The sequence below is a fragment of the Halichoeres trimaculatus genome, unplaced genomic scaffold (genome assembly GCF_033239565.1).
Source record: "Halichoeres trimaculatus isolate MK-OKI-2021-1 unplaced genomic scaffold, fHalTri1.1 fHalTri1_scaffold_21, whole genome shotgun sequence".
Taxonomy (NCBI): Eukaryota; Metazoa; Chordata; class Actinopteri; order Labriformes; family Labridae; genus Halichoeres; species Halichoeres trimaculatus.
In genome coordinates, this window is record NW_027437199.1 from 787,755 (window position 1) to 801,539 (window position 13,785).

Below are 13,785 nucleotides of genomic sequence, written 5' to 3' on the forward strand. Positions count from 1 at the left end.
CTAATCTTAAAGTGACCTTTACTTTTTTAAAACAGTAATCTGACCCACAGTAGATGATGGTTTTAGGACATTAACGTGACCTTTATTATCATTACAGGATGTTAATGTGACATTTAACACAACTACAGAAAAGTAAAGAAACCTCCTTCTGATTTTTGGACAAACTTTTTATCAGCTCAGCGGATCCAGAGGGAGAAGCAGCCTCGTTTTCACAGTTTATTTATAATGGGACATTATCATTTAGAGCCTGACTGTAACATCCATTAATGAGAGTGAATAAAACATTTATGGATATTGAAGAACTTTTAACAAGATAGTTTTGGAAGGGAACAGGAACTAATGTGACTTTTATGAAGAATTTAAATTGTAAAAATGTTTTTTGACATCATAAAACATCAGCAGCTCGATCTGGAGAGGAAATCCAGCACAAAGCAGACAAAAGCGCTTCAAATTTGTGACACTTTTCAACACGGCCTGCACTAAATGATACAATCTGTGGTAATTTCTGTTTGATAGAATTGAAAACATGAAAACTTAGGGAGATAAAAAGGATGAGGAGTTCGATTTTCAAACAAAAGTGACATTAAAGAGCAGAAAATGACGTCCTTTTGACCATTTCTCCAGTGTGGGAAAGAGGTATTTGAGCCCTTGAAACAGTTATAATGCACAGTGGGGAAAATAAGTATTGAACATATCAACTTCCAAAGCTGCAATTCAAACAAAATTTCTCCCAGACATTGGTATTAACTCCAATAATCCACACATGAAAAGAAATCACAACGTTCAGGTCCATAAATAATGATTATGGTGAATTAAGTACGATAACACAGGAAAATAGTATTGAACACACCATGGAAAGGCTGAATACTTTGGACAGGAAATGCTCCATACCACCTGAAATCTGTCAGTAATTATTACTTGAACTTCCAATTAGTGCAAACCAACATCAGCTGGGCTAGAGCAAATTGATGGTCCTATAAAAAAGGTGTTTTTTTTCACCAAGCAGTTAAATAGCACACACCTCATGATGGGTAAAGGCAAAGAGCTCTCTGAAGACATTCACAACCTGATTGTTGCTCAGCATCAGAATGGAGCTGGTTACAGACTTATATCAAAGCACCTGAATATTCCAGTCAGCACCGTTGGGGCCATTATTCACAAGTGGAAGAAGCACCACCTTACCATCAACAGGCCACGCACAGGAGCTCCTTGAAGATTTCTGACCAGGGAGTCAGAAAGATAGTCAGAAGAGGACTCAACCAGCCAAGGACCACCCTGAAAGTGCTCCAGAAAGACTTGGAGGCAGCAGGTACAATTGTTACAGAGAAAACAATAGGCAATGCACTCCACAACATGGCCTCTATGGATGCTCAGCCCGCAAGACTCCATTCCTCAAGAAAAGGCATGTTGAAGCTGGTTTAAAGTTTGCTAAACAGCATCTTGACAAGCCTGTAGAATACTGGGAGAATGTTGTCTGGTCAGATGAGACCAAAACTGAACTTTTGGGCTGTCATACTACAGACCATGTTTGGAGGAGAAATGGCTCTGCACATCAGCCAAAAAACACTACACCAACAGTGAAGTTTGGAGGTGAAGCATCATGGCATGGGGTTGTTTCTCATCTCATGGTGTTGGCAAACTTCATATAACTGACGGAGCAATGAATGGAGCCATGTATGGGGAAATTCTTGATCTGAATCTGCTGCCATCCACCAGGATGATGAAGATGAGACGTGGCTGGACCTTCCAGCAGGACAACCATCCAAAGCACACGGCAAAGTTGACTCTCAGATTAGTTCAAACATACAAGAAGCTTCTGGAAGCTGTCACTGCAAACAAAGGCTTCTCCACTAAGTATTAGATGAGTCTCAGTTAGCGTCTTCAATACTTTTTTCCTGTGTTATCGTACTTAATTCACCATAATCATTATTTATGGACCTGAACGTTGTGATTTCTTTTCATGTGTGGATTATTGGAGTTAATACCAATGTCTGGGAGACATTTGGTTTGAATTGCATCTTTGGAAATAAATGTGATGAGGAAAAAGTTGTTCAATACTTATTTTCCCCACTGTATAACTAAAACAACCCAGAACTTTCTGTCCCGTAAACTAAAAACCCAAAGGCTCCTTCAGCACATTGTGTCTGTTTTCAGTCCAGAGACCTGAACAGATTACAAACACCCTGAGCAGTGAGGGTGTTACGGCGTCTCTGGTCTTATCAGTGGCTAAAACTGATACAGGAACACAGTGAATCCATTAAATTTGGGCTTGATAAGCGCCGGACGTGGTTGGATAAAGTTCCTGCAGTTGAATACTCGACTTTTAAATCCAACAAGAAGACTCACGGTGCTGTACCTTTAACGGGGCAGCGTGTGCAGAGAGGAAGCTGCACCAACAGCTTCAGCAGCTGCAAATCAGATCAATAAATCGTCCCAGAGCACAGCTTCAGACCTTAATTACTTCCTTTGTGACGTCTGGAGACGCCGTGTCTCTGCAGATTGGTTCCTGTTGGTCACAGCGCCACGTTTTGTCCCGCACACCACGCCAAAAACATCCTGAATGGGATCTATTAACCCGGGGAGGAGAAACCATCCCCAGCCTTTTATTTCCCCCAACAAGACATAATATTTCTGGGGTTTTTTTTCCTACGAGGAGTTTTGTCTGCCTGATAATCCAAAAATCTGCTCTGGGTGTCGTCCCGGCGGTCGGGCCCTCGCCGGCCGCAGCTCGCTCTGTTTGAGTCTTGTTAAAGGCAGATGTGCTGCAGACAGAACACGCTCACATTCAGATTCACAGCGGCGATTAGCTGCCAGATAAACACGGCCAGTCTTCTCTTTACGGCGCTGACAGTTGTTGGGATGACAGTAGATGAAGGAATAACAAGCTAAATGGCTCCAAGATGGAGGTTTTATTGAAGCGGGAGCTGCTCGGTGGGTCATCACACAGTGTTTGTTTGTTTGCGCTCAGATTCTGACAGACTTTAATCCTCCCTGAAGGGAGAGCGGCTCATTACGGGAACACAGATTCTCACTGAGACACATTACTCTGACAATGGGACTGAAAGACAAACAGCTGTTTGTGAAGGAGGTGGAGAAACAAAGAGAAACGCAGGCTTTGAGGAACGACAACAAGAAGAGTTTAATTTGACAAAGAAACCTGGAAGGCTTCCAGACAAAGCCAAGAACTGTTTGTGCTGATCATGAAAAATAGAGATGCTTCTTTTATCTGGGAACCCTGAGACCTCCGAGTGATCCCTGCTGGATCTGGATTCTGTTTGTAACAATGGAAGCTGCAGGAAACGCTGATATCTCCATTTGTTTTCAGAATCAAAGCACCATGTGTCCAAGAACCCAGTCATTATTTCTGCGTTTGGGACGTGTGCTGAATGAAAATCATGTAGAGGCACTGGACTGGCTCTCATCACTCGTCAAACAGATCTTTCTCTGTAATTCTGGGTGATTCCTCCTCCTGTGGTGTTCCTCAAGGGTCAGTTTTGGGTCACCTCCTGTTTACTGTTTATATGCTCCCCTCATACGCAATCATGGTACTGATTTTCATTGTTATGCTGATGACACTCAGCTGTATGTTCCTCTAACACAGGGGTCTGCAGCCTTCACTTTCAAAGGAGCCATTTTTCCTCAGCTCACCTGGGTTAAAGTCATTCAGGAGACACAAAATCCACTTTATCTTCACAATAAAGATGATAGAGGGTATAAAATCTGTTGAATATTTATCCTAACGATAAGGTGGTTGAATTTATAAAATTGTAAATCTGATGTCTTAGTTGTTTATTTTCAATGTATTATTTGAATTTGCAGAAATATCAATAACTCTTGAAATTCCAAAAAAATGCATACATTTCAAAAGTTTGAGATCTTATAAGGTTTTTAAAATTTAAGAAGTTTGCATGTAGCCCCCCCCCCCCCAAAAATTTTTTTGAAGCTTAAAAAAAAATCATACAATCATCAAAATGCTGCTTTTACTTTATATTTATTTCATTTTTAACTGACAGTTCCATGGGCAGTATTTTAAATCCTTTAAGATTTTTTTTATCCTTTGTTTTAATTGCTTCAATACTTGATGTTTTTATTTTTTACAGATGTTTCCCTTTCTTTCATTGGTGGTGGTTCTTAGCCTTTTATATATTTTAATATTTTTCCTCACATTTCTCTTTTACGTCTCTTTCACTTGTTCTTTTCTATTTCTTTTTACTGGTTGCTTTTATGATGTAAAGCACTTTGTAACTTTGTTTTGAAAAGTGCTTTATAGATAAAGTGTATTATTATTATTATTATTATTATTATTATTATTATTATTATTATTATTACAATTTTGGATTTTTTTTTTTTTAAGTAAGATTTTAAAAAATTTTCAAAACTAACAAAAATGTGAAAATTACTAAAAAATTGCAAAAAAAGAAAAAAAATCCAAAACCATTTTGAAATTGGAAAACATTAAAAAAATGGAAATTCAAAATATATGAAAGAATTTTTTTTTTAATGCGTACATTTTGAAGGTTTTTAAGATCTCAAAATGTGTTTTTAAAATTTAAAAAGTTCGCAAAAATTTCAAAAAGATTTTGAAACTCAAAATAAACAATTTGGAAATTAAAAAAATGTAGGAATTTTAAAATCTTTTTCAAGAATGAATAAAATGTTGCATTTACAAAAAATGCACACACAAAAAAATGAGATTTTAAAAATTTGCAAAAAACTTTAAAACCATTTCGAAACTTGAAAACATTTTTTATAAAAAATTGACGTTAAAAACATATGAAAATATTTTAAAAATTGTCCAGAACACAAAAATGATAAAAAGTTAAAATTTGCAAAAAAAATTAAAGGAATCGGTGATTTCAAAAATTTGCAAAAAAAAAAGAAAAAAGAAATCTAATAAATTTGCTAATATTTTTGAATTTTACTAAAAATTGGGAAGAAATCTTAAAATAATCACAAATATTAAAAAGCCAACTTTTTTAATGGACCTTTAACCTCTCTCAATTTGTTTTATTGTTGTTTCATGGATTGTTTTATGTTGTTTATTATTGTGTTCCTAACTGCTGCATAAACAAAGCTGGATTGGACTGGATATTAGTGTTTATACGGCAGCAACAGATTAGCATTAGAGGAGCAGATCGGGGAGATTTCCTGGCTCTTTCACCACCAGCCCTTTGTGATTTCCCCGCTGAGGCTCGCTGGTGTAAAGAAAAACAGCTCTCTGACTCATGCAGGTAATATTCATCATTTGGCAGCGCTCGGCTGAACATCAAGCATACGGACTGCAGCTTTTTTCTGTCACTTGTTGTGAGGAGGATGGAGGGATGAATGTTTCCGTCAGTCAGGAGCGATTGGAGTGGTTATGAAGAGGGAGAGCTGTTTTCTTTCTCTCCCTCCGTCACACGGAGCTGTTTCTTTCAGAGGTTTGGAGGAGGAGGAGGAGGAGGAGGATGGAGGGATGGGAGGATTAATGTTTCTGTCAGAGGAAGCTGCTCTGCAAACAGACAGCAGCGTCTCCGCTGCCTTCGGGCTGAAACAAGGATTTTAATATGAAAGCGGAGCTGTAACAGAGACACAGGAAGAGGCAGCGGGTTGGTTGATGTGAGGGGATGAATGTGCTGCTTCCTGGATCCCTTTCAGGCCCCGCGTATACAATCACATCTCCTGTTTTCTGTGTTGAGGCCAAGTTGGTCTGCCAGTGTGACTCATGAATTATCAGGTATGTAGCAGCATGAATGTGTAAAACCATTCACTGAGCGCTCATCAATGGGAGATCAGACGCGTTTCATCATCAGGCCTCTGACTTATTCAGCGTCTCCTCCACGCCGCCCTGCAGGGAGGCCGGGGCCGGCACAGCCAGCTCCTTATTTTCCCACCCTGAGCTGAGGAGCAGCTCCTCCAAGCTGAGGCTGAGGCTGAGGCTGAGGCTGGCCCACATCCAAGACTCTGAAGTTCTCATCTTTAACTCCTCCAGTGTAAATTATCACTGAGTTTCACATTGTTCAGATTTTTAAAGGCCTGGGGATCGACTGAGAACAGGTTTTCAGGGCCAACGCCAAAACTGATTATTAACGATGTGCTCAGCAACAGATATTTGGATTCTGTATCAGAAACGCTGGTTTACAGAATCATCAGAAAGCTGCTGAGCACGGCACACTGTGGTGACACCGGCCAAACAAACCGGACTTTAAAAACTTTAGAAAAAACTTGAGAAAAGTCGCAAGATTTGTTGACAAAAAGTCATTAGAGAGGTCTGAAAAGTTGCTAAATACAGCAACAGAGGCGCTAAGTTGGCAACAACCTGCATCTAACAACCAGGTGAAAGGTTACAAACACCTCTGGCATTATCAAATCTTGATCACATGACTGACCCTTTGGGTAACGCAGCACTGAAAGACGAGACATGCTTTGATAGGAATGGGTATTGATTCGAGACGTCAAGAAAAATACTTTGTTCCCTCACTTAAGGCCTTGCTCGGCGCTGCTCTGTTGGCTATGGCTGCCTTTTGCAGCAGCTCTCTCTTCTTTAACCGTTTCTTGTAATTTTTTTGTCTCTTTTTCACCATCTTTGTATTTGGAGTGGATCATTACTTTGTATGGTTCATTGTTGGTCATGGACACCAAACTTTTTGTGTCTTCAGTGATATTTTTATTTCTTTTTCTCCTGTGTTTGTCTGGAGATCCTACATGTAACCATGGCTGCAATGTTTACATGTGAAATCAGCTGTTAGCAGCCTGTAGCATGTTAATGCTAACTGGTGCAAGGCCGGATGTTTCCCCACATGGTGAGGAGAAGGAGGTGAGGACGACGTGCTGGTTCTCAGGTGTGAGCTAAGAAGTGACGACATGGACCTGTCCTTCCATCCATCGTTATTGGGAACGTAAGATCTATCTCCAATAAGATGGACGAGCTAGCTGTGCTAACCCAGCAACAGAGGGAATACCAGGAGGCAGAGTAGCATCATGCTATTCACAGACATGGCTAACAGAGCTAACAGCAGACACCAAGGCCACATGTGAAGAGCTTCACCTGCTGTGGGCAGACAGGATCCAGGAGACAGAGACTGAACAGACTGCTGAAGAAGCTCAGTCCTGGACCCTGTGGAGGTGGAGGCTGGCTGACTGGACAATGATGGACAAGCTGTCAGCATCTATTTTCTTATGGAGCTTTTTACACTTTCTATACACTTTCTTACTTTGGTTTTCTTGATTGCTGCTGTGACGTCAATTTCATTGTACTTGTTACAATGACAATAAAGTTCTATTCTATTATTTTTGGTAGAACATATTGGTATCTAAACTTTACTGGAGTGGTTGTAATTTCACCGACTTTTTACCTCGCCTCTTTACATTTTCAGACAAATATCTGTTCTTTCTACTCCCTACATTTTAAAAATAACCTCCTTCATTTCGGCTTGTTTTTGTTCCAGCCTGACATCACAAAAAAAAGGCTACTTCTAAGTACGGTGGCTCTAATGGGAAAAACATAATGTTTCAGAAAATTTTCCACAGTATGCTTAAATTACTTAAGCTTGGGAATAGAACTTGGTAGAAATTAAAACTAATTTGTCTTACATGGGGGGAAACACGGTGGGTGTTGTGGTAGTGCTTAAATAAAGTAATCAAACATTTTAGCTAACCTCGATTAGTCCCTACTAATCAAAACCAACTGCTCAAAAATGTTTTACCTTTAACATTTTAAGAAACATTTTTAGTCACTAGCTTTTCTCCTTAATGGCTTTTGTTCCCCTTATATTACTTTTACTTTTATACTTAAAGTAGTTTTGATACCAGTACTTTTACACTTTTACTTAAGTAGGGAGGTAGAGTTGATACTTCAACTTCTGTAAAAGTCTTTTTTAACCCTACTATCTGTGCTTCTACTTCAGTAATGGATGTGAATACTTTGACACCTCTGGTATTGATAAGATTTTATAGACACTAATGCCTTTATCGATTTTTGTTATTATCAATTCCTCTTGTGAATTTTCTCTGTACGAAAACTAGCTCTACAGGTTTCCTTGTCAACATTTTATTGAGTTTCTAACTAAATATGAAATTGGTCACTGAATCTGGATATGTCTGAAATAAGTAAAAAAAACGCATGTCATGTGACATTGATGTACTGTTATATGTTATTGCCTGAAGTATGCCATCTAGTGTCTGAAAGTGGTTATAGCAAAGCTATGAGTTGTTTGGAACCTTGCCATTTGGAGCTCTCAGTATTGTTGACAAAGACTAACTGTGAAGTGTTTCTGCCAACCGCTAGCATATCAATGGAATTTCCCATGTACGTTAGCATCAAGCTAGCTCTTTTTGATCATATTGTTCTTGGTTATAAGGAGATTAACACCGTGTTGAATGTTTTGCAGGAGGTCTGGTCTGCAGCTCATGATAAGCCTCCACAGACATCTGATCCACATGAAGAGATTTCACCCACATCAGGCCGTGCTCCCGTTTCCCACCAGCCAAGAAGACTTACATCTGATGCTTCCACGATATGAGAGATTAGCAGATTAGCTGGTAATTTAAACGCTCTAACGGCTCCGTGAGATATCTCTTAATGACATTAAGCTTCTTCCAAACACTTCTGTTCAAGAGGCCATTATGGTTAAGTGCTACACGCTGCACATGGCATACAATATTCAAATTACAGAGCACGCTGCGGCGTTCAGGAGACGTTCGAGCAGAGCGGCTCACTCTGCGGCGTCTGTGCTCTGCAGCGTCTGTGCTCTGCAGCGTCTGCGCTCTGCAGCGTTTTCCATCCTGGACGAGGAGAGCTGCTGCGCTGTGTGCACCATGACCCATCTGACTGACTGTTCTCAGTGTGAATGTATGAGACGAGTGAGTCAGCGAGGTATACGTTGGATTAAAGGGCGATTTCACCATTTTTCAAACTTGGAGACTAACTCAGTGACCTGCTGCTCTATTTGCTGCACATTAAAGAGATCATTTCCAACTCTGTGTCTCATGTTAACCTTTAAAAACTCTTTAACTTCCTTTAATTTCCCTCCAATGATGATGATGATGATGATGATGAACTACAGGAAGTGGACCTTTCTGCTTCTGCTGACTAACACAGCAGGGACAAAAATAAAGATTAACGTATTCATTTTACAGATTACAGCCCACAAGCCTCACTGATTCCTCCCTAATTTTAGCCCTCACACACACACACACACACACACACACACACACACTCACACACACAGAGTGTTGGAGGCTGGCGATGGTTATAAATGACCCAGATATGATTTGTCATTAAAGCAGCATTCCACTGAAATCATCTCTCAGAAACAAGAAGACACAGGCAGAGCGGCAAAGTGTGTGTTCCCAACAAAAAGAAGTGTGTGTGAGTGTGTGAGTGTGTGTTGGAGTGCTGTCCTTGAGTTTCTGGCAGACGAGATGGATGAGCTGTAATTACACTGATAGAGAGATGATCGGAGGAGGGGAAGAAGAGGAGGAGGAGGAGGAGGAGGAGGAGGAACAAGGTCGTGCATGTATTTGTCCTTGTATAGGAGTGTGGACGCCTGCCTGCGTGTGTGTGTGTGTGTGTGTGTGTGTGTGCATATTTCTGTTTGAAATGTTACGGATGTTAGAGGATGATGGGATATCAGTCCAATCCAGGAGGGGCAGGTTTTGACTTTCAAATCAGCATCCTCACAGACATGATGGACATAATAAACACGCTGAGGCGGGAATAAACTCACAGACGGCGTTTAGCAGCCTGTTGGCGGGAGGCTGGGAGTCAACTTCCTGCTCTGCTCCCTGGATTATTTCACCACAGATTTCACTGTTATTCTCTTTAAAGAGTCTCTACTTTTTACAGATTATTTTCACTTTTCTCTGACTTTGATTAAACCAGTTTATTAGTCCTTGAAGGCGACAGGTGGTGACTACCTTCAGATTATAGTTTCTGTAATTTGCTCCTCCTCTTGGACTAATAATCCCATCCAACCTGAGCGCCAAGACTCCACACACAGAAATCTGTAGATTGAGGCTGGTTTACAGATCTCAGAGGGCGTTAATAATTCTCTTTCAGGGAACATCTGACACATGACTACACAAGACTACACTGAGAGAAACAGACTGATTTTATTTTTTCATTTCTGACATTAAACTCAGAATACTTTTTTGTTTGTTTTTATTTTTTCCTCAGAACTGACTTATTTTTTTATTGAATTCCAAGATTTTGTCGAGTCATACTTGTTTTTCTTTATTTTCCTTCTCAGAATTCCTAGACAAGGACATGTTTTTAGAATCAGTCATTATCTTACGGTTTTCAAATCAAATTCGAAGACAGTAGTCATCTTTTTACAATTTTTTCAAAATTCATAAATTAAATTGAGGCTTTTGAGTTGTTTTTTTTTTATCTTAATTTCCAGGAAATAAAAGATATTTCTTTTTTTTTTGCTTATTTAATTTAATTTAATTTAATTTAATTTAATTTGATTTAATCTAATTTAATTTTATTTTATTTTATTTTATTTATTTTTCACCTCTTTTTCTGCCTCTTTTTCGGAAAACAATTGGATAATCAAAACAATTTTGGCTAATTTTTTTAATTTTTTTTTTTGTAATACCAACAAGCCTTATTTATTTTTTTATTAATTTTTCAAAATTCAAAGTAAAGTTTAAGTTTTTCTTTCTAAGAATTCAGATTTATGTAGTGTTTTTTTTTTTTTACTTAAAATAGACTTCAACTTATGACTTTTTTTCTCTGAGTTTAGACATTAAGATCTTTTTTTTTATTTTTTATTTTATTAAATCCTGAGATTCAAACCAAGCTTTTGACCTTTTCTGATTTTGTTCCAAGATTAAAGTCTTTTTTATTTATTTTCTTTGTTTTTTTAAACTTACAATCAAAAATTACAGTCACTATTTTTTTTTTTTTTTTAATTTTTTATGGCCTCATTTTATTTTTTCTGTGCTTTTGTTTTGTTTGTTTGTCTTTTTTTTTGTTTCTTTTTTTTCAGATTACCAAAATAAAGTCATGTTAAATTTTTTTTCTTAAATTTGTGAAATTAAAGTCATGTTTATGCACTTTTACACTCAGAATTCTCATTTTAAAGTCTGAATTAAAAATAAAGTTTTTTTTTTTGTTTTCATATTTGTCAGTTTTTCTTCTTCACTGCCTTTCAGTCATAACTCAGTAAAATCTGCATAAACACACAGGGTTTACATTTTTCAACATCAGGAGCAATAACTTTATCCCTGGTGTTTGTCACTGATTAAGCTTCTTTGAAATCATAATAATGTGAAACACTGAAGTAAAGTATGTTCAGAGTTTTTAAAGTTTTAAAGTCTTCCAGAGAAAGTGCTGTAAATTCCTGACTCTTTATAAAATGGGAGTGATTACAAACACTCAGCAGCTTCGGTTCAATGACTCTTCACTGAGATGTCAACAAACGCAGGAGGACAGACTTCTGTCTGGAGATTAACTTTCAAATCTTTGTCGTCAGAGTACTTCCAGCTCCAGCTTTATGTGGAGCATAAATCAGAGCGTGATTATCCCCCAACACAACAAAGACAAAGAATAAAAGAAGCTGTTTTAGTGCCCGACAAACACAGTGTTGTTTTACTGTCCTGGAGCAGTGACAGCGTCCGCAGCGCACTCAGAGACTAATAACCGCCCCGTGTTTAAGACCTCAGAGCGCAGTGTTCCCGTTTGATGGGGGCCACAGTCTGAGACTTCAAAAACCAGATCAAAACAAGCAAAATGTCCCCAAATTAGGCCGGCGTGTGTGGCCCACATCCTCCTCTCCACACATCCCTGAGTCCAGGAGCGGAGCGGGGAGGAGGGACGTAATGAATCTGTGCAGACCTCTGAACAAAAGCCAGTTAATTAGCCGTCCTCTCAAGACGCCGCGCGGTTATCCCAGGTTCAAATCTTAATAACGTGTTATCCTGAGACGACAAATACCGCTGCCTGGCTTAATTACATCATCTGGAGACGGTTAGCTCTGATGGCCTGCAATCTGAAGATGGGAAACGGTGTCAGTCTGTGGCGCGTTCACACACCTGTCAGGATATTTAGCTAAGATAACACCTGAGGAAGCAGAGCGGCGGTATCAGGGTGACGAAGTGTTTCCTCTCTAAAGGTTTGGTTTCTGGTTTCTCTCTGTTTCAAACAGACGGCACAGACAGAGCCACAGCGGCTCTCACACCTCAGGGTTCGTGTGTCAGACTCACCGTCACGCCGCCGTCGGTCTGCGTCTCCCTGTAGGTGAAGTTGCAGACGGCCCAGGCCAGGTAGTAGGTGGACATGCGCGGCGTGCGGGTGAAGTGGTTGGTCACCCAGCCGTCTTCGTCGGACAGCGAGCTGCTCTCCACGGGCATGTTGGACAGCGAGGTGTACTGGGGGTCGTGCCGCAGCGTGAGGGTGAAGGTGGCTTTGTAGACGGGCTCGTCGAAGCAGGGGAAGGCCTTCCTGGCGTGGATCGGACTGAACTGGGTCACAGCGAGGTACCTGAGGACAAACACAGGGTGTTATGGTCTGATCGAGGAAAATGGATGACTTTAAAGAAAAAATGACAAACATCATCAGGTGCGCCCCATGTACAGAGGCTTTCCCCTCATTTCCTGTCTTATCTTCACACTGAAGCTTGTTTCTGCCAGGTTCATGAAATAAAAGTAGGAGAATTTAATCTCCTTCAAAAACATGAAATATGAGATTTGCTTCCATAACTCCAAAACACTTAAACTGGACTAGTCATGGGATAAAAAAAAAAAAAAAAAACAACCCTAACCGTAACCGTAACCCTAACCGTAACCCTAACCCTCATAATTCTGACTTATCTCACAATCTAACTTAGTCAAATATTATTGAAAAGATGAGGTATTACGTTATTATGAAGATATGAGAGTAAGAAGCAGTGAGGAAAAAGACTTGTATGACCATTTTCTCACTTTCTCATAATTTCTCATTTGACCTCAGAAAAACTTGTCAGCATAAGTTTGAAGTTATGACATTTTTTAAATTAATTTTGAGATGAAAAGAAAATGAAACACTGAGAGTTTATCTCATGATAATCTCATATTTTTGAATTTTTAATTTAAATAATGAGATATTTAGTTAACAATAAAGGTCAAACTCCAATTTAGTGAGGAAGGTAGTGGAAATTATGAGACAGAAGTTTAAAACGTTGATTTGACCTGTTGTCTCATAACTGCCTCAGTGTCTCATACTTTCTCATTCTGATCTCATAATAATAACTTCCAAAACACGATTTCTCAAGTCCGTTATGAGACAAAGTGTTCAAACTTCTTTTTTTTTTAATTTGGACTTCATTTTTAACATACTTCACTATATTGACCGTTTGCTTGTTTTCTCATAATTTCTCATTTGAGCTCATTTTAACTTGCAATCAGTAACTTCTAAATTATGGAATCTCTAATCAGCTTTTAGATGTGAAAAATCTCATAATGTTGAAATATTTCTCATAATTCTGAGTTTTTATCTCATGACTTTCTCATGTTTTTGACTTCACTCTTTTTTTTTTAAATAATGAGATCGCAAGTTTGAATTTGAGGCCAAACTGAAACTAGAACATCAAAACTGTAAGATGAGACTAGTTTTATCATAACTGACTGACTGTCTCATACTTTCTCATTTTATCTCATAACAGCTTTCAAAACACAAGACCTGGAGTCAGTTATAAAATAAAGAGACACGACTTTCATACAACATCTTTGACAAAATTTGAATATGTCACTCAGGGGGGGATGAAATGTTGAAATGCGTCTAATTTCTGACCTGGGCCTTTTCCAATCCAGGCTGAAGACATA

The 13,785-nt window shown here is 39.0% G+C and overlaps 1 protein-coding gene across 2 annotated transcripts in view; it reads right to left on the bottom strand.

Annotated features, from left to right (window-relative positions):
- The window catches only part of LOC141810466 (thyrotropin-releasing hormone-degrading ectoenzyme-like), a 243,048-nt gene that overhangs the window by 186,822 nt on the left and 42,441 nt on the right, over window positions 1-13,785 (bottom strand). For both annotated transcript variants that reach the window (XM_074698055.1, XM_074698054.1), the window contains one exon: window positions 12,190-12,466. In XM_074698055.1, coding sequence (XP_074554156.1) covers window positions 12,190-12,466 — 277 coding nt within the window. The remainder of the gene's footprint in view (window positions 1-12,189; window positions 12,467-13,785) is intronic.